The sequence below is a fragment of the Schistocerca piceifrons genome, chromosome 3 (genome assembly GCF_021461385.2).
Source record: "Schistocerca piceifrons isolate TAMUIC-IGC-003096 chromosome 3, iqSchPice1.1, whole genome shotgun sequence".
NCBI classification, from domain to species: domain Eukaryota; kingdom Metazoa; phylum Arthropoda; class Insecta; order Orthoptera; family Acrididae; genus Schistocerca; species Schistocerca piceifrons.
Window position 1 is genome coordinate 657,370,926 of NC_060140.1, and position 22,590 is coordinate 657,393,515.

At 38.7% G+C, this 22,590-nt stretch overlaps 1 protein-coding gene across 2 annotated transcripts in view; it reads right to left on the reverse strand.

The window, feature by feature from the left end:
- Nucleotides 1-464: 464 nt before the first annotated feature.
- Nucleotides 465-22,590, reverse strand: part of LOC124787956 (ATP-dependent RNA helicase dhh1-like) — a 49,181-nt gene continuing 27,055 nt past the window's right edge. For both annotated transcript variants that reach the window (XM_047254959.1, XM_047254960.1), the window contains one exon: nt 465-2,226. In XM_047254959.1, coding sequence (XP_047110915.1) covers nt 615-2,226 — 1,612 coding nt within the window. In that variant the 3' untranslated portion in view covers nt 465-614. The remainder of the gene's footprint in view (nt 2,227-22,590) is intronic.

The window sequence follows — 22,590 nt, forward strand, 5'->3', positions numbered from 1 at the left end:
AGTAAAATTTCTAAAAAAGGTAGCACACACTTAAGCCACACAGTACCACACTGCATCTGCAGTTCAGTACCACACATCTTCTCACATTATTGGAAAAGATTATTTCATTTGTTAATAGGTAACCAGTGTACTGTGTTAAATGCTGCTGGTATCAGGCTGGTTTTGAATTTTCTTGAACACAATTGTTCAAGTTTTGGAGTCTCAAGAAACACCTATGTCTGTAGCTAGATGCAGTGAAAAATAAATTTCCTGGTATTGCTAGAAATTTCACAGAGGGAGGGAGAATATGAGTGTGGTGAGAGTGAGGAAAGCTACCCGACAAATGGGGAGAGAACAGGCCTCTGCCCAGCCTTTTAAACAAAAAATGGATGTCAGTTTCATATGGCCAATGGAACAAATATAAAACAGGGTAATGTCACAGAGTTTTATGTGTGGTCATCCACAATTAAGAGAAGGAAAAACTATTTACTACCAAATCTCTGTATTTCAATATCAGGAGTTTAAATAAATTAACATCAAAAATCCATTTTGTACACTTCATACATATATGCAATTTACAAAATATCTCAAAATTACCAACATTTTACTTCCTAAGCCTCACAGCATAAAGTGCTTTAAGGGAAAATGTACTGCTGCTGCATCATGTACTGGAAGTATTCTACATACTGCAAATACTGCCTATATATCTGTTCTCTCCATTTCTTGTGCCAGTCTGCATTATCAAAAGGAATACCTTTACTAGTGTTGCCCAATCTCTTGTTGGCAACAGTATTGTTTTCAAGATAATAATGCCAATTAGTGCTATCAGGTTTTCTTATCCCTGAATAAGTGTTGTGAGAGTTCACACCTTGGTTTTGGGTGATACTCTGTTTGTTTCTTGTAATATATTTAGAACATTTATCCCACTTCACTTCAGGAACTTCAGGACTACAGTACACATCTCCAATAGGATATCCTTTAGCGTGAGCCTCCCGATGCAATTTACTTAATTTTGGGTTCACACCACTAACTTTAACTTTTCTGCCAGAAGCACGACATGGAAATGGAAAATTATTTGCTTCATTACTCATTACATTTTGTCCATTCAGGATCATCAATTTTGTAGCCATTTCATCTTCTCTGACTTCCTCTCTAAGAATTAATGTATCATTGCATGGAGTTTTAGGTATGTGACATGGATAAGACATTTCCTTATTCACTGTCTTTTTATTGTTTTGACTAGAGTAATTCTGATTTTTTCCCACTGAAATTGCTTTTTTTCTACAGATATCTTCCTGAAGGACAAATGTACCACTTTTACACAAATCATTAAGTAGCTCTTCAGTTTTAAGATTTCTACAATTTTCGAAGGCTTCACTGAATGTTACTTGTGCCTTTTGTTCAATCACTGACAATAATGCTTCAAGATCTTTAGTCATTTCTACCAGATTCAGAGAACAATTTGTTTTTAGTGATATTTCAACAACTTCACTGTTTCCCATCTGTACAAGTTCACTGTATGGCTCAAGTGTTGTTAACCAATCACTACTGCTTAGATCATGAAGCAGGTTTTTAGCAATTCTGTCAATTTTATTATTTGTACTCTCTTCTTCAGAAATGTTTAGATTATTCGCATCCATGCAAACATGGGCATCAGAAATCCGTTCATCCAGATTCTCGCATTTAGCCAGCATTACTGACTCCTCTTTGTTGCATCCTCCTGCATCTGCATTACACTGATTTTTGACAACAGTTCTGGCATTTCCGGTGAGGGAGTTGGGTACTGTAGCTCTTGTTTCCTTGTCATTTTCATCATTAACAACAATTCCTTGAATTTTTTCAAATTCATCCATCTTGTAAGCCCACAAGTCTAATACTAAATGATCCAAAGTAAGCTTATAAACATATGCACTTTCCCCGCCATATGAGCCTAACATCTTCTGGAAGTCCTCAAGCTCTTTACCATCAGCTATTATAGAAATCACAATTCCATGAGACCCATATCTACCTGCCCTACCAATTCTATGTAAATATGTGAGACTATCATATGGTAAATCTAAATTTATCACCAGATTAACATTTTCTAGGTCTATGCCACGTGCTGTCAGGTCTGTAGAGATCAAAATACGGTTCCGGAACTCGCGCAATGTAGCTATTGCCTCGAGGCGAGCCTCCTGTGATTTGCTGCTACTTATCCATGTGGCTGGCCAACCATGACCATTCAGCATATTGCAAATACTTTCAGCCCTGCAACAAGATATTTTTGAATTTTTGAAAATATAATTATTTAGAATGGCAACAGCATGGTGTATATTTTATGAGCATATCATTTTCAGACAAAACATGCATCCATCTTGTCTTAACTATATACTAAAAAGAATTACATAAACAAAATATAGTTTCTGTAGTCTTCTGGATTCAAAAATAGGGAAAGCATTAGAAATAAAAGGTCACAGAAAATGGTCCAAAAGCCTATGAGAGAGTCGAAGAGTTCAATAAAATCATTTAAAATACACCTATACCTCGCCTTATGGCCTAGATGCATTCTGTGAAATCGGCCGTAAAGCGAAAAGCTTTATAACTCAACAATTTTGAAAAGAAACCACACAAATTTAACTGGATCTGTTTCATATTTTGCAAAGAAATATAGTCTTTACTTCACAGAGCATTTTATTATTTTTATTTCATAAAAATGCTTGCTTAAAAATGAAAATACAAAACAATGCAATAATAAACAAATAAACATAAACGTAAAAAATCATAAGCGCAAATTCATAAATACCTACAATAAAAAAGTTTACAAATGTTTTAATCCAGTGACAAACATTAACATAAAGAATCACTACGCTAGTATGTTCCGTCACCCTCACTTCCCACTTTTTTTGGATTGAATCAATTTACAATACTGTTTCAACGTTGTCTGCTTCACTTTGCTTTCTGTCTCTTTTAGCAATGTTTTGTAACAGGCAATGGCTGAGTTTGCTCTTAGAGACACTTTAGCACTGCCTTCTTCACTGGGAGCATTTTGAAAAAAGATTTTCACTCCCAGTTGAAAATAAGAAAGTGCATTTCACAAGTTTTTTTTGCAGTTACCTACTGGCACACAGCAGGTTCAGGTTCTGGCTCTGGCTCTTTATCACATGCTCATTCTAACTGGAATAGTTCCTTGTTTGAAAGAGATTCTCTGTCAGCATCTAGAATGCCAAATCTTCAAAATTAGAAGATGGTTTTCTTAGTTCAGTAGGTCTTCTCAAATTTCGGAATGAGAATCACCTTCATGAGTTTTTATGCGTTCTAGCCAAATTTGTTTCCAAACCTGGTTCAATGTGGTTGATTTCAATTCCTACCTGATTTGCTAATGTTGGTTATGGCATCTCTGATGATGTACATTGGCAAAATTGTTTTACTGAACTCCCGTATAAATAATAAGACTTAAAAGTGGCAATTACACCCTGATCCATCGGCTGGAACAGAGCTGTTGTATTTTTGGGAAGATATGCTATCTCCACATCATCAGGTAATTCGAATAAATTAATCACGTGTCCTGGAGCATTATCCAAAACAAGCAACGTGTTGTTGCTTAATTTGTTGTCCTTCAAACGCTTTTTTGCTTTTTGGAAAAAAGTAAGTTTTTAACCAGTCTTCAAACGGAATATAGGTCACTCAATCTTTCTTGTTTTATCTCCAAACTGTTTCTTGTTCAGCCCTTTATACTAAAAGTGGTTTCAGCTTAATGTCACCTGCAGCATTAGCAACAAAGGAGCAAAGTTGATAAGTCTTTTAGCACCTTATGCAGACTTTTTACACTTGGAAGGGAATGCCTGAAAGAACCTAAACTTCAAATACAGTTTAAAGAGTAAACCACTATTTGACTGAGTATTGCTTTGTGTATTTATCTTTTGTCTTACTTAGATTTTGGCTTTTATGCCACTCTACAGCATTATTATGCCATATCTATTAATGCAGTCCAAAGACTTCTAAATTCTTTGACAGTTACATCTTAAAGACGTGTTAGTCTTGTTTACCTGCTTTGGACTGCCTTAAGGATACAGGGTACTTATAAATGGTAGAAAAATCGAAATTTTTTAAATTATTTTATTAAATTCTATAGTCTTTCCTGATTACATTGATGTATACATTATAGGGTTTCAAATGAAAAATGACCCATATATACCTAATTTTAAAGTTACGGTCATGTATGCCACCACGCCTCCTTTATTTCTGTTACAGAAACCAGTATTATTTCGAAAAGAACTGAACTTTCTGTTTCCAGCAATTACACGTATCATACATTTTATATGTTGGCAACAGTGCAGGTTTCTAGTGTCTGTAAGTGATTATCTTTGCTAGTATTTACTTTTGTTTCACTGAAGCAGTTTGTTCACATGTTACTGAATGTTTGTTGCCCAAATGCTACATGTATTTGTGAAAGTACATATCCTTTAGTGTGCAATAAATATGAATTATGCTTGCATCAAGAACTTCAATAAAAGGGATCTCCGTGGTAACCAGTTCACAAACAAACCAAGCCACACTGTTGAAAGTAACCGTCGTGTCATCCTCGGTGGAGGATCCGGATAGGAGGGGCATGGTGTCAGCACACCGCTCTCCCGGTTGTAAGATGGTATTCTTGACCGAAGGCGCTACTATTCGGTCAAGTAGCTCCTCAATTAGCATCACGAGGCCGAGTGCATCCCGAAAAATGGCAACAGCGCATTGCGGCCTGGATGGTCACCCATCCAAGTGCCAACCACGCCCGACAGTGCTTAACTTTGGTGATCTCAGGGGAATCGATGTATCCACTGCGGCAAGGCTGACACGCTCCCTGGTGATTCAAATTTTTGTGTTAACGATGACACTGTTTCTAGTGGATTAGTCATTCTTGATGTGGGCATCTTAACTTCTTTGATAAAGGAGGTGGCAAAATGTAAACAATGTGATGGTGTAGGCTGTCTGGAAATAACTGAACAACAATAAAGCAGGAAGGGTTGAAAGTCAAAAATTAGTTGTTCCGTGAAGATCCTGCAATAAATCTACCTAAAACATGACTTCGAACATTGTGCATAATTTGTATGGTGCGAATTTGAAGTTAGTGCATGCAATAGGAAAAGGAAAAAAAGGCTGCTGAAACGTTTTGTGGTTTGATGGACCTTCCTGCTCCTCCCAGTAGGTTCAGCAAGTACATAAAAATATTTTTAGATGCCTTGACGGTTGTGTCTAAAGCATCCGTGAAACGTGCAGTAGAAGAAACTTTAAATATTAGTGGAACCGGGGACATTGCTGTTGCACTTGATGGGACAAGGCAACATCGAGGACATCATTCCCTGAATGGTGACTTAAGTGCTACTTCTCTGGAGAATGGAAAAGTTGTTGATGTTGAGTGCTTATCTAAGTACTGCCACACCTGCCATGGTAACACTGAAGGACATATTTAACATCGGTGTTCTAAGAATTATGCTGGTTACAGTGGAGGTATGGAGTGTGCTGGAGCTCTAAAAATATTTCAGAGGTCGGTGCCCATTTATAATATTAGATATATGAAGTACCTGGGTGATGGAGACTCTAAAGCTTTCAATAAAATTAATGAGTTCAATGTTTACTGTGATAACTTGGTAACAAAAGTGGAGTGTTGTGGATATGTGCAAAAGAGGATGGGTGCTAGATTGAGGAAGCTATGAAGAGAAATGAAAGGAAAGTTGCTATGTGATGGAAACACTCTGACTGGCACAGGCTGATTGGCAGAAACTGAAATAGACCTTCTTCAGAGTTATTATGGACTGGCTATTACATGAACTGCACCTCAATGTTGGTATAGCAATGAGAAAAGCTGTGTGGGCCACCTACTTTCATAAGTTGTCCACTGATGACCACCCTGCTCACGGACTTTGCTCTAAAGGAGCAGATTCTTGGTGTGGTTACCAAAAAGAAAAAGAAAGTGGTCAAATATACCATCATAAGCATTCTCTTCCTGAGCCTGTTATGAATGAAATAAAATCAGTTTTTAGAGACCTGAGTGACCCTGTTTTGCGTAGTACATGTCTTCAGGGGGCACTCAGAATACAAATGAAAGTTTCAACCATTGCATATGGGGAAAATTACCCAAGACTCTTTTTGTAGAACTAAATACATTAACAGTTGGTGTACTAGATGCAGTGATATGTTTCAGTGATGGAGTGATAGGAAGGTTGGAAGTCCTGAGAAATTTAGGCACAAAATGTGGCTCTAATATGGAAGATCAATTACTTGCATGTGACGGACAATGGATGCATGATGCTGAAAGATTTGCTCTTCCAGTTACAAAGAAGCAAGAAGTGCTAAAAGGAATGCGAAGAGGAAGCTTGAAGATGAAGAAATGCTGCAGGATGAAGACTATGCTTCAGGAATGTTCCGAGGTACAGTTAAATTGGACTCATCTCTTCGTTCACAATTTCTCGCAAGCTGTATTTTTCAGCATTGAGGTACAAATATTTCCTAAAGTTCATGAAGCATTGCTCTGATTTTTTTCTGTAACTTGCAATAGTCCATACTTATGTAGTAGATCTAAGCTTTATCTCAAAATCCACTAAATTATAGAAAAAATAACATTTTATTAGGAAAAAATTATAAAAATTAAAATGTAAGATGTGATATTTTTTTATCCTTGTAATGTACATAATGGGTGGAATTAAATAGGTCTAGTACCTCTGGCATCATGTCATGCGTATCTGGTAAAAATTTGGTCTCCTTCAAATGTATAACATTAGATTAAATGGTACCTCAATTTGAGAAAGCATTTTGGAAAAAATTGCATCAATTTCTTTGTAATTTTTTTAATAACCCTAAGCAGGTTCAAAAATCTTCAAAATACTTCTAATTTGTTTAGAAAGTGTGCCGCATTATCCGAGATCAACAAAAAATCTGTAAAACAAATACATTATAAACAGAGCCTGAAAGAAATAGGTATTGATTTTTACATAACATTGAGACTGAAAAGTACCCTGCATCCTTAATAGATACGACATAATGGTCTAACAGCTTTTAGCATTGTACTTGCGAATGGTATAAAACCTGAAATCTTGATAGTACAAAAGATAAATATAGTAATACATAGTCAAATGGCAGTTTACTCTTTTAAACAGTATTGCATGACTGTGGCTCAACATCAAAAACTTTATTTCCAATAGAGCTGTGTCTTATCTACACTGAAAACTTATTTGGGCCAGGATCCACCTCTCGGTTACACCACCATCTGGACTAACTCTCTCACTTTAATTTTTAAGTTGTGCAAATCATGCCAATTTTTGAATATTTCAGACCAACAGTTATCTGTTTCACAATTCGTCACTATCCTTCCTCTTTGATTTTTCAAAAAGACTTTTCTTGGATAGTCATTTGGCTCATTGGCATCCCTCAATCTCCTTATCTAGAATTTTTTCCATTTTTTCCATCATGGAGCTTCTTCAGCAAGTTAACTTTGAAATAGTTGAATAAGCAGCAGTTAGCAATTGTGTTTTGATTTCTTTTTTTCTATCCTGAACACTATGAACAATGAACTTTGCCAGTTCCATTACGTTACAAGTTTTATCAGTACTAATACCCAACTTTAAACATTTTGGTAAGATTCTTTCCTAAAAACAAATGATTATATTTGAAGGGATTAATAAATTAATTATGTATACAAAAAACAGCCTTTTAATAAATGTGTATTAAATATGCTTACAATTAAGCAATTAATTAAAAAACAAAACAGGAATCAACATGTCAAACTAGAGTCATTGGAAAACATTCGAGTGACAGCACAGTAAATAAAGATATGACAGAGGCAAAATATAGCAGAACCACCTGAAGGAGGAGGTTGAAACTAAAGTATTGGCCATGTAACAAATTAAACAGTGTTGCTATTGGCCATGTAACAAAACGTTATGGACCGTGAAATGAAAATGCATCATAAATTGAAAAGGCCATTTATAATGCAAAGCCATATAAAGTGTGCTCTAATCAGCTTGATTATATCATTATCAGACAGAGGCAAACTAACTTATCGAAGAGATATTTTGTTTGTTGCCCATGTCACGGACAGATTGCATAATGATGCAGTATGATATAGCTCATGTCAATAACACTTTTAAATAACTTCATAAAATATTTGACAAAATAATAAAACTAAAAAGACTTGCAGAACATTTGTTTTAGTCTTCAGTCTGAAGATTAATTCGATGCAGTTCTCCATGCTAATCTATCCTGTGCAAGCCTCTTCATCTTTGAGTAACTACTGCAAACCACAGCCATTGAACCTGTCTACTGTATTCATGCCTGGGTCTCTCTCTATAATTTTTAAACATCCACTCCCGCTTCCCTTCCCCCAACACTTCCCTCCATTACCAGATTCACTACACCTTAATGCCTCAGAATACGTCCTATCAACACCCCTTCTTTTAGTCAAGATAAGCCACAAATTTCTTTTCTCCCCAATTCTATCCAGTACTTCCTAATTATGCAGCACTTCCTCCTTTTACACGTATGCTAGTACCCACGTGTATGATTACTATGATACATTTTTCTATTGAGTGTTTTTATGTTCATGTACTTTTATCTATTTTATGATTAGAGTTTCTAAAAAAATAATTATAAAGCCTTTCCATGCATTGATGTGTACACTCACAGAGTAGTTTGGTTAAATTTGTTCCTTTTACAATGTTAAAGCAGTTGTGATATCTCATTTTTACATTCAACTAGATTATTAGACACAGGCATTGTAACTACATAAATTGTTTTCTGATAAAAAGAACCCGAAGATCATGCAAATGTAGCATTGAAACCAATCATCTGAATAATAAGTACTTTGACAATATGGCTGTGGTGTTCCATTTCCATTACTTATACTGTCAACCACTGTCCCACATTCACAAGAATAATGGTCTTTCATAAGGTGATACTTCTTTAATGACATATTTCCTCATCTAATTCCCTCAAGCATTGCCTGATTCAATTCAATTGTTTTCATTACCCTTATTTTACTTTTTTCCTTGTAATCTCTTTTCAATATGCTATTCATTCCATTCAATTGCTGTTTTGGAGTCCTTCAAATCTTAGACAAAATTACAATGATATAAGTAAACCTCAACGATCTTATTTTCTTAATTCCCTTTCCAAATTTCTCCCTGGTTTCTTTTACTGCCTGCTTAACGTACAGACTGAATAACATGGGGGATAGGCTACAACCTTGTTTCATTCCCTTCTGAACTACTGTTTCTCTTTCAAATCCTTAGACACTTATGACTGCAATCTACTTTCTGTACAAGTAGTAGATAATCTTTCACTTCCTGTATTTTGTCCTTGCTGTCTTCAAAAGTTAAAAGAGTGGAATCCAGTCACCACTGTCAAAACCTCTCTCTAAACCTACAAAGGTTATAAATATAATTTTATGAATGATTTGAGAAAATCAGCCAACCACCTGCAGACAAAGATTTATTAAAACACTAGACCATTCTTTCAACAACTGTAAAACTGCCTCCCTCAGAAGTAAGTTTTACACTTGTTGAAATAATGGTGAACGGCTATTGATAAACCTTTGTACCTGCAACTGGCTGGCTGATTTCCTCAAATCAATCATTTAATTCACTGCTGCTGAACAGCAGTTATGTTCAGAATTTAAAATGTAAGTTTGCTTTGCTTCAACCTAAATTCTAAGCTATATCAAAAAATAAGTATTAACAGTACGAGAGAAGGAAAGTTGCTACTCACCGTATAGCGGAGATGCTGAGCCGCGATAGACACAATAAAAAGATTCACACAATCGTAGCTTTCGGCGATTAAGGCCTTTGTCAGCAACACACACACACACACACACACACACACACACACACACACACACACACACACACACACACACACACACAATCTGCAGTCTCAGAGAGCTGAAACTACACTGCAAGCAGCAGCACCAGTGCATGATGGGAGTGGTGAATGGGTGGGGGTAAGGAGGAGGTGGGGGTAAGGAGGAGGCTGGGGTGGGGAGGTGGAGGGATAGTATGGTGGGAGTGGCAGACAGTGAAGTGTTGCAGTTTAGACAGAAGGTAGGAGAGAAGGTGAGGAGGGGGAATGGGAACAGGGAGGAGGCTGCATGGGTGAGGACAGTGACTAACAGAGGTTGAGGCCAGGAGGGTTACAGGAACGTAGGATGTATTGCAGGGAAAGTTCCCACCTGCGCAATTCAGAAAAGCTGGTGCTGGTGGGAAGGTTCCATATGACACAGGCTGTGAAGCAGTCATTGAGATGAGGGGTATCATGTTTGGCAGCATGTTCAGCTACAGTGTGGTCCACATTTCACAGGGCTACCTGTGAAACCAGTCATGTGATCTACAAGACAAGCTGCAACCACTGTGCTGCATTCTTTGTAGGCATGACAACCAACAAGCTGTCTGTCGGCATGAACAGCCACCGACAAACTGTGGCCAAAAAACAAGTGGACCACCCTGTAGCTGAACATGCTGCCAAACATGATACCCCTCATTTCAATGACTGCTTCACAGCCTGTGCCATATGGATGCTTCCCACCAACACCAAAATGGGTCAAATGGCTCTGAGCACTATGGGACTTGACTTCTGAGGTCATTAGTCCCCTAGAACTTAGAACTACTTAAACCTAACTAACCTAAGGACATCACACACAACCATGCCCGAGGCAGGATTCCAACCCGCGACCGTAGCAGTCGCACGTTTCCAGACTGTAGTGCCTAGACCCGCTTGGCCACTCTGGCCAGCCCACCAACACCAGCTTTTCTGAATTGCGCAGGTGGGAACTTCCCCTGCAATATGTCCTACGTTCCCATAACCCTCCTGGCTTCAACCTTCGTTAGTCACTGTCCTCACACATCCGGTCTCCTCCCTGTTTCCAATCCAGCACTACACAGCCGTCATTGCACCGCCACACTCAAGTCTTTTAATTTTTTTTTAATTTTAGTTTTTATTTCTCCTTTCTGCTACTTACCCCCTCCCCCCCCCCCCCCCCTCCGCACCTTCTCTCCTACCCTCCGTCTAAACTGCAACACTTCACTGTCTGCCACTCCCACCGTAATATCCCTCCCCCTCCCCACCCCAGCCTCCTCGTCACCCCCACCCAGTCGCCACTCCCATCATGTACTGGTGCTGCTGCTCGCAGTGTAGTTTCAGCTCTCTGAGACTGCAGATGTGTGTGCAAGTTGTGCTTGCATGAGTACAGGTGTGTGTGTGTGTGTGTGTGTGTGTGTGTGTGTGTGTGTGTAATGCTGACAAAGGCGACTAATGAGGAGGTACTGATAGAAATGGGGAGAAAGAAATTTGCAACACAACCTGACTAAAAGATGGTATCAGATGGTAGACCACTCTGAGACATTAAGGGTCACCAATTTAGTTCTGGAGAGAAGCGAGGGGGGTAAAAATTGTAGACGGAGGCCAAGAGATGAGTACAGAAAGCAAATTCAGAAGGATTTAGGTTGCAGTAGTTACTTGGAGATGAGCCGTGCACAGGGTAGAGTAGCATGGAAAGCTGCATGAAACCAGTCTTTGAACTAAAGACAACAACAACGGTATCTTATTACATGATTGTTTTCACGACACCAGTTACAACCTGCATTTCACTTACAAAGTCCGATAGCCTGGTTTGTTAACATTATTACAAGAATTAATTTTTTTTAAACATATTACCACCAGATAGGATGAGCATTCTTTAAATATAGCACCTGTTTGAGGACGCTTAGAAAATATTTCATTAAATATCTGTATACTAACATTAGTTTCATGCACTTGATGTAACTATTTTTGGAGTGGGAAATATTAACAAGAAATTTTCAAAACACACAAATAACTGCTGCTGTCCAGCATCAATGCAGCAGATGTTATGCAAGTACATGTATACCGTCTCACATCAAGTAATGATGTCTCTCACAGTTCAGTGTACTGTAATCAACTTTGCAACACTGAGGAGTGACAGTTAACAGACTGAATTTTGGCGTGTGTTATAAAGCTGCACTAGACAAGGGCTTAGAGATTGTTTTTGTAAACTAAACAGTGTGACATTGTTACTGCTTGATACTATTATTAGTATTTCCAATATTATCACTAACATATTATGGAAAGGATAGACTGCTCACCATATAGTGGAGATACTGATTCACAGACAGGCATAACAAACAGACTGCTGGACAAACAGACTGCTGGACAAACAGACTGCTGGACAAACAGACTGCTGGACAAACAGACTGCTGGACAAACAGACTGCTGGACAAACAGACTGCTGGACAAACAGACTGCTGGACAAACAGACTGCTGGACAAACAGACTGCTGGACAAACAGACTGCTGGACAAACAGACTGCTGGACAAACAGACTGCTGGACAAACAGACTGCTGGACAAACAGACTGCTGGACAAACAGACTGCTGGACAAACAGACTGCTGGACAAACAGACTGCTGGACAAACAGACTGCTGGACAAACAGACTGCTGGACAAACAGACTGCTGGACAAACAGACTGCTGGACAAACAGACTGCTGGACAAACAGACTGCTGGACAAACAGACTGCTGGACAAACAGACTGCTGGACAAACAGACTGCTGGACAAACAGACTGCTGGACAAACAGACTGCTGGACAAACAGACTGCTGGACAAACAGACTGCTGGACAAACAGACTGCTGGACAAACAGACTGCTGGACAAACAGACTGCTGGACAAACAGACTGCTGGACAAACAGACTGCTGGACAAACAGACTGCTGGACAAACAGACTGCTGGACAAACAGACTGCTGGACAAACAGACTGCTGGACAAACAGACTGCTGGACAAACAGACTGCTGGACAAACAGACTGCTGGACAAACAGACTGCTGGACAAACAGACTGCTGGACAAACAGACTGCTGGACAAACAGACTGCTGGACAAACAGACTGCTGGACAAACAGACTGCTGGACAAACAGACTGCTGGACAAACAGACTGCTGGACAAACAGACTGCTGGACAAACAGACTGCTGGACAAACAGACTGCTGGACAAACAGACTGCTGGACAAACAGACTGCTGGACAAACAGACTGCTGGACAAACAGACTGCTGGACAAACAGACTGCTGGACAAACAGACTGCTGGACAAACAGACTGCTGGACAAACAGACTGCTGGACAAACAGACTGCTGGACAAACAGACTGCTGGACAAACAGACTGCTGGACAAACAGACTGCTGGACAAACAGACTGCTGGACAAACAGACTGCTGGACAAACAGACTGCTGGACAAACAGACTGCTGGACAAACAGACTGCTGGACAAACAGACTGCTGGACAAACAGACTGCTGGACAAACAGACTGCTGGACAAACAGACTGCTGGACAAACAGACTGCTGGACAAACAGACTGCTGGACAAACAGACTGCTGGACAAACAGACTGCTGGACAAACAGACTGCTGGACAAACAGACTGCTGGACAAACAGACTGCTGGACAAACAGACTGCTGGACAAACAGACTGCTGGACAAACAGACTGCTGGACAAACAGACTGCTGGACAAACAGACTGCTGGACAAACAGACTGCTGGACAAACAGACTGCTGGACAAACAGACTGCTGGACAAACAGACTGCTGGACAAACAGACTGCTGGACAAACAGACTGCTGGACAAACAGACTGCTGGACAAACAGACTGCTGGACAAACAGACTGCTGGACAAACAGACTGCTGGACAAGTAAGCTTTCCACCCCAAGGCCTTAATTCGACAGGAGATCTTTACTTGTTTAGCAGTATTTTGTTGTGCCCATCTACGACTCAGGATTTTCACTATATGGAGAGCAGCAGTCTATTCTTTTCATAACTATTGTCATTATTCCATCCTGGATTTTCCACTGTTCAATATTCTTAGTATTATTGCTCACTCGTTGGCTAATGCATCACTGAATGTAACGTGCGGTGCAGGGACAATGCCGTATTTTGCTAACATGTTGCTAGAAGAAAATGTTTAGGCACTGTCAGCACCAGGCCTTTTTTCAGAATAAAAAAATTGTCCACCCAATTGTGTTCATAACAGCATTTCAAGGAACTATACAATGCTCATGGAGAGACATACAGCAGATTGCGTTTCTGACAGGCTTTATCCTAATAAAAGAGCCTTATGGGCAGCAGATGTTGCTGAATAATATAGAAGCTATGGTTATTTCGAATGTGCATTTATACCCAAATATTTATCAGCAGCCATGCTTGAAAGACTACATAAGGAAGTTTTTAATCCCAAGCTTTTCCTAGTACAACAGGGAGATCTGAGGTAATATTTTTAAAAATACCTGAATAAAATTTGATACTGGGATACACCTATTTAACAATAAGATATAAGAATTTTAAACACTAAACTGCCCATTTATATTAGAGGAATGTTAATTTATCTAGTGTCAAGGAATTCATGTTGGCATTAGATTCCATTGACGTGATTAATGAGGATGCAAGGCATATTATCAAAATGGAAAAAACAATGCTACTAATTCATATGATAATCATAATGGCACAGAAAACCATAACCATCAACAGTGGCAGCATCAGCAAGTCAATTATCACACAAACACTAATTGTGTGAACAATAGTAATAACAATAATAACAGTATTTTCAGTGGAAACGATACTGTTCAAATGGTTCAAATGGCTCTAAGCACTATGGGACTTAACATGTGAGGTCATCAGTCCCCAAATGATACTGCAAACAATAATCAACTGCATGTATCACGTTTCGAACACTGCCTTTGGCCCTGTTTAGCCCTGAAAAATGGGAAGGGGGCAAATAGAAAGAGGTTAATTTAGTAAGATGTGACTATGGTTGTGATATCCAGGAAGAATTTATTGCTGATAACAGAAACTATCAGACTCAATTACAAACTACATCACAGTCGACTACACATGCCATAGTGGGGGACATACCTATCACGATAGCTATACATATAGCTTGCTTAGTCTCCATAGGCTTGTTTGAAAGATTGCGTCAAACAATTTAGCTGCTCACTTTGCCAATCAATGGTCATATGATAATAGGAGAAATACACACATGATATCAGATTGTTAAAAGCCCATGTTCCATAAACTGTAGGAAAAATAACAACGTGAAAGTGTTAAGCACAGATTGTGCAACAGGTACTGATTTCTTGCCTGAGAAGATGACTACAGTAGAACTCTCCACAAGAAAATGTGTATTTTAGTTAGAGAATGCTAAGGGATGATCGATCTTGTCAAGACCAATCTAGGCCATGGCACATACTGCCTGGAAATCAAAGTAGAGTTCACGAGTAAGGAGAATGCAAAACCATTATATTAGCATTCTGAAATAGTCAGCGAGTTCAGTATTGAACAGTAAATTGAATCTCGGTATCTGTGTAAAATTCAAAGAACATATTTGATCAGTGTTTTATTGCAACATGTTTAACTATATGAAGAAAATCCCGATGACATGAAAGGTTATTCTTATCATCTGAACATTCTACCTCAAAAAATGTTCTGCATACCCTCCCACCCCATTCTTTGGTCAAAATGGGCAGTTGTTGCAAGAGAGATCTCAAAAATGATAGGCTTGAATGTGACTACCATTTTCAAGCCAATACGGCAAAATAGGGGAGCAAAATAACTGATGATGGTCGAAGTAGAGAGGATATAAAATGTAGACTGGCAATGGCAAGGAAAGCGTTTCTGAAGAAGAAAAATTTGTTAACATTGAGTATAGATTTAAGTGTCAGGAAGTCGTTTCTGAAAGTATTTGTATGGAAGTGAAATGTGGACGATAAATAGTTTGGACAAGAAGAGAATAGAAGCTTTCGAAATGTGGTGCTACAGAAGAATGCTGAAGATAAGATGGATAATTCACATAACTAATGTGGAGGTATTGAATAGAATTGGGGAGAAGAGGAGCTTGTGGCACAACTTGACTAGAAGAAGGAATCGGTTGGTAGGACATATTCTGAGACATCGAGGGATCACCAATTTAGTATTGGAGGGCAGCGTGGAGGGTAAAAATCGAAGAGGGAGACCAGAGATGAATACACTAAGCAGGTTCAGAAGGATGTAGGCTGCAGTAGGTACTGGGAGATGAAGAAGCTTGCAAAGGATAGAGTAGCATGGAGAGCTGCATCAAACCAGTCTCAGGACTGAAGACAACAACAACAACAACAACAACAACGGCAACCCTTTGTTGGGCATAGCTACATTTGGGGGAATATTAGGCAAGAGAGCAATAAATAAGGTAATAATTCTTGTGAGAACCCTACCAGAAAATTCTGAATAACAAATACAGAAGTTACAAGGGGATCAAGTACTCAAATTCCATAAACTTGCAAGGGTCATAGTGGCAAATTCTTTTAAATGAACTCTCAAGGTAGTATACTTATTTTATTTTTGCTGGTCATAGCTACAACTTCAGAGTAATGCCAGCTTGGTCTGAAAATGATCAGTTTTGTCTTTATTGCAGCACTGGACTACATATTAGGTCCTAAATAAGCCTCCATGGATTCAATGATGTCTTGTTTGGGTACTAGTTTTGGTGCGATTTCACAGTTCATCCTTTTACCCAGAATTTGTGGACTGCATTGCTCAAGGTGTGGCTGGTGAGGTTCACCACTCTTCGTCGCATGTCCAGAATCGGTCCTTCGATTGTCATTTGTTGGAAGGTTAACCTGTCGACCTTCTCCCAGTCATCTTCATCCAGTTTTCAACTTGGAAAAAGGTGCAGTTCACACAGTTTTATGTTGTTCATGTCTAGACTACCTCGACTGTGGCAGATCTTTTCCCGCAAAAAAGCTTTACTGGCTTGTATAAAGATATTCCTGGCCTTGTTTGACTTTATGTGGGGCAGCAGCCATAAAATCAAGAACTAGAAGAGTTAAAGGAACAGAGTGAAATAAGAAAGTTCTATCTTGCTATAGGCAAAATAAAGAGAATAAGGGAGGAAGAAGAGAGGGTAGATGGGCAGGGTGTTTGAAAGATACACTAAATACGAGTCTAGAAGATGATGAGACAGCTGCACAGGAAGAAAGAGTAGAGCTGAAAATAGACAGTAATGCCATTGAGGCAAGAAAGCCAAAACTACAAGAGATCTCACAGGCTGTGCACAAAACAAAAAACAATCAAGCTCCTGGGGAAGACAGCATAATCCCTAAATTAGTAAAAACTGGCAGAGAGGCTGTAATAAAGGAACTGCACACATTAATATCAGATATATGGGAAACGAGAACTATGCCAGACAACTGGAAAACTGAATAATAATCCCCTTTTATAAGAAAGGGGATAGAAAAACATGTGAAAACTATAGTGATATAACACTTCTAAGTGCAGCTTGTAAGATCTTAAGAAATATATTAAATGAAAGGATACAGTAGTGCGCAGAAGACATACTAGGAGAATATCAGTGTGGCTTTCAACCAGACGGGGCAGCAACTTATCAAATTTTTATTTGTGATAAGACAAATGATGGAAAAGTTCTATGAATATGATATCGATCTGCAGTTCCCATTCATCGACTTCAAGCAAACCTTGACAGTATAAACCAGTACGAACTACAAAGAGTACTGCAAGAAGCTGCCCTATGTGCTAAACTAATAAGATAAATCAGAATGACAATGGCGAGGACAGAGAGAAGAGCAAAAGTAAAGATCTTTTGCATAACAAGTGAAAGCTTTGACTTTAATAAAGGTGTGGAGCAAGATGACAGTTTCTCCGCTGTCCTATTCAATATAGCCCCGCACAATGTAGAGAATAAAACCAACAGAAGAGGCACCATATTTATGAAAACTAGCCAGATATGTGCAATCACTGATGACATTACTATAGCAGGAAGAAATATCAGTACCAAGAAACATACTGGGCAATGGAAGCAGAAGCATTAAAAATTGGCCTCACAGTAAATGAAAACAAAACAAAATATATGGTTACGTTATAATCTGAGGTCAGAAGAACCACTAAAGATCTAAACATCAATGGGAAGTGCTTCAAAGGAGTGTTCTCTTTTAACTACTTGGGAGCCCTAATAACAAATGATAACAGTATTGGAAAGGCTATAAGGGAAAGAAAACAGAGCCTACTTTGCAAATATACAAATTTTCAGAAATAACGTCCTTACAAGTAAAACAAAACTACTAATACATAACTCCCTAGTCCATTCAGTTATCACATATGGGTCAGAGGTATGGATGTTAACAGAACATGACAAAAATGCACTAAGAACCTTTGAGCGGAAAATACTATGCAAAATCTATGGTTCAATATGGGAGGAAGAGACCTGGAGAATACACTACAGTGCCATGGATCACTCATGGGAAAATTCCTGTACTAGTTGGTGTTAGAGCTGCACCTTTTTTAGACTGAAGTCAGCTGATAGGTCTACCACCCGCTTAAACGAAGTCCCTCTAACTAAGGGCTTACCTTCAGAGGATGTAATGTTTCCAAGTAGAGAAGGAATTAGCATATTTCATCAAAATATAAGAGGTATTAGAGATAAAGTTAGTGAACTGCTTATAGATGTTGCCTCTGAAATTATTATATCAGAACATCACTTAAGTAACTTTACAATTCAGAGGCTTCCTTTACCAGCATACAGATTAGCTAGCTGTTTTTCAAGGAGTTCCTTGCTTGGTGGGGGAGTGGCTGCGTATGTAAAAAACAGTATTACATTTGAGTCCACAGAGACATCACAGCACTGCACTGAACAGATATTTGAATGTTGTGCAGGGACAGTTGAATTTAATGAAACTAAACTTCTAATTTTTGTTGTTTATAGGTCCCCAACTCTGACTTCAGAGCATTTCTACTCAAGCTAGAGAGGGTTCTTGATTCACTTTGTAGGAAGTACTAGAAATTATTGTTCATGTCATGTAAGAAGGTGGCCCAATTTTCAGCCGTTCTGTGCATCCCCCTCCACTAGCCACAGGCAGCCAGTAATATTCATTCTCTTTCTGAGCGGCTAGCAGAGAGTTACAGCTAGAGTGTGAGAATCTCTCTCCTAAATGCTGCAATGTTGTTGCACTTCACAACAACTGAATTATTCATTCAGCTACCAATCTTTTTGTTTCCTTTTTTTTCCTTGCAGCAGTATAGCTGTGAATGTGTATCTTGTAAATGTTTAAGTGCGATTAAAAAAAAAAAGTCAAGTGACGGCAATAAATGTTAAGTGCTTCACAAGCAGGCGAGGCGGATTATTTTCCGCATTTATAACTTCTTCAAATGTGAATTTAAAAGCAGGTCTCCTACTGCTGACATTGGAGAACACAAGAACAGACTCCAGAACCATGTGGTGTTGGCAAGAGAACTGTAAAGAGAATTGTAAAGCTAAAGTGTCAGAGATGTAGGAACTGTAGAAACAGTTCGTTGTGTGTCGCCTGGAAAGCATCGAAATCGCAAGGAACCTGTAACATAAATGGTTAGTTTCAACAACGATGTTTTATGGTGCTCCATGTGAATGATGAATTCCCGACATAACAAAAACGTGTTACAGTTATGCAGACCTCAACGGCAAGCATTTCATCAAGTTAAAGAATTTTAAAAGATGTTGGTTCCAGATTTGTTAAGAAGATAGTTTTCAGTTCAAAGAAGTGACCTAGGTGCAGCATGAAATATAACCCATATTAAGATTCATAATACAAGAGAAGGAAGTAGCTCAACAGTGCATTATCACCTTGATGAAACATGGGTCAATCAGAATCATTCCAAGAAGATCTGCTGGAAAATAAGTGATGGTACTGGCGGTTTTAAAGTTCTCATAGGGATAGGTTTTCGGATAATTATTCTGCATGCTGCCTCTTCTTCTGGTTTTATTTCTTAGAATCAACAAAGTAATAATATTTCTTAGTTTTAAAAACTCGCGGTTTAAAAAATGTGTGTGTCAGCATATCAGTTGCATACATAATAATGAAAACTTCCTAGCCTTTTTTATTAGAACTTTGTATCCTTTTAATTATGCAGACTATAACGTTCAACATACTGCCCAAGCAGAAGTTAAGCTTCTCCTACCATGTTCTAAACCTCTGTCATTTTCAAGGCACAAACTGGATAAGGCCCTAAAATGACAGTAAGTGTTACTTTTCAAAATATCAGTGGTTTTCGATGTTTTTGGTCAGATTCACAGATGATGGTTAACTGTTTGTTTGTTCAATGGATTATTGCACTTAACTTTCATCAAACACACACACACACACACACACACACACACACAAACTTAAAAATTCTATTGAGCAGAAGCAGTTGTCAAGCAAATATTGATTTCCGTTTGTGCTTGAAGTTAAATTTGTTGTGTATTAAATTTTTACTTATAATGCAGTTCAAATCGCAATAAACAGTAATTATTGCAAGCAGCCTCAGTGTCACTTCAAGAAAAATTGTACTTCATGTCTTGACAAAGGTGTGTCAGCTGTTGATCGCCTCTTGACTTCACACAGAGTAAATCTGTGGAGCAGTGGACGCAATGTCATCACGACTTGAATCAATATTTCTCTCATGACAATTGATCAAATTTGGTTTTAATTTTTATTATTCCCCTCATAGATTTGAACTTATAATAAAATGTACTGTAAGCAAACGAGCCAGGCTGTTGTCCGCACCAATGCAGTTCAGCTTTCTGCTGACGCACAGGCACATTTCTCATTCCCTCCATGCTTCCCTTCCGCTCCACCTCCGTGCACGGAAGCACTGTCCTAGGTGACACGGGCTTTAGTTAAATGTTGCGACTTCTATATAAATTTTGTATATTTGATAGTGCAAGAAAAGGGATGTTGGTAGATCTCCTAAATTCATATGATCTGAACTAGGATGCAGGGGAACAGTGGCACAGCCATAGACATTATTTTTCTTCATTCTTCATTACTAGACGGGCATTCTGCTAGTAAAAGGGCGAATGGCCTTTCAGACCATGATGCACAAATTTTAGCACTAAAAGGCTTTTGACTCAAAAGTCACATATAATAACAAACAACATAATAAAGTTAATCCAACAGCAATAGAGAGTTTTTTAAACCTTGTCAAGAAGCAAGAGTGGCAGGATGTTTATAGTGCCGCTAACTTAGATGATAAATATAATGCTTTTCTTAACACATTTCTCCCACTCTCTGAGAGTTGTTCCCATTAGAACATTCTAAACAGGGTACTAGCAGTAATAGGCAGCCCGCATGGCTGACCAGTGGGATAAGGATATCACGTAGAACTAAGCGAGAATTATATAAAAATGTTAGAAATAGTCACAATGAAGCTACAGTAGCCTATTACAAACAGGATTGTAAGGTGGTTGAAATGTTATTAGGAAGGCAAAGAGATGTGCTATGCAAACAGAATAGCTAATTCACAGGATAAAGTTAAATCCATATAGTCAGTTGTGAAGGAAGTGTCTGGTCAGCAGCACAAGGTCCATGATAGGAAGTCAGTTTGTAGTAAAAATATTTCTATAACTGATAAATCATATATATGTCCAGTATTTAACAATCATTTTCTGAGCATTGCCGGTGAATTAAATAAAAATTTAGTTTCTACAGGGAATCATGTAACTTCCTTGGCAAATGCCTTTCCCAAATTGTCTGAAATACTTATCTGTGATAAAGACAAGGGAGAAATAATAATAATAATAATAATAATAATAATAATAATAAACATCATCATCATCTAAGACTGATTATGCCTTTCATCATTCAATCTGGAGCATAGTCCCCCTTATAAAATTCCTCCATGATCCCCTATTCAGTGCTAACATTGGTGCCTCTTCTGATGTTCAGCCTGTTACTTCAAAATCATTCTTAACCAAATCCAGGTACCTTCTCTTTGGTCTACTCCAACTCCTCCTACCCTCTACTGCTGAATCCATGAGTCTCTTGGGTAACCTTGCTTCTCCCATGCGTGTAACATGACCCCACCATCTAAGCCTGTTCGCCCTGACTGCTACATCTATAGAGTTCATTCCCAGTTTTTCTTTGATTTCCTGATAGTGGACACCCTCCTGCCATTGTTCCCATCTACTAGTACCTGCAATCATCCTAGCTACTTTCATATCCGTAACTTCAACCTTATTGATAAGGTAACCTGAATCCACCCAGCTTTCGCTCCCATACAACAAAGTTGGTTGAAAGATTGAATGGTGCACAGATAACTTAGTCTTGGTACTGACTTCCTTCTTGCAGAAGAGAGTAGAGCGTAGCTGAGAGCTCACTGCATTAGCTTTGCTACACCTCACTTCCAGTTCTTTCACTATGTTGCCATCCTGTGAGAATATGCATCCTAAGTACTTGAAACCGTCCACATGTTCTAACTTTGTTCCTCCTATTTGGCACTCAATCCATTTATCTCTCTTTCCCACTGACATTATTTTCGTTTTGGAGACGCTGATCTTCATACCATAGTCCTTACATTTCTGATCTAGCTCTGAACTATTACTTTGCAAACTATCAATAGAATCTGCCTTCACAACTAGGACATCCGCATATGTGAGACTGCTTTTTTGTGTTCACCTATCTTAATCTCACCCAGCCAGTCTATTGTTTTCAACATATGTTCCATAAATAATATGAACAACAGTGGTGACAGGTTGCAGCCTTGTCTTACCCCTGAAACTGCTCTGAACCATGAACTCATTTTACCGTCAACTCTAACTGCTGCC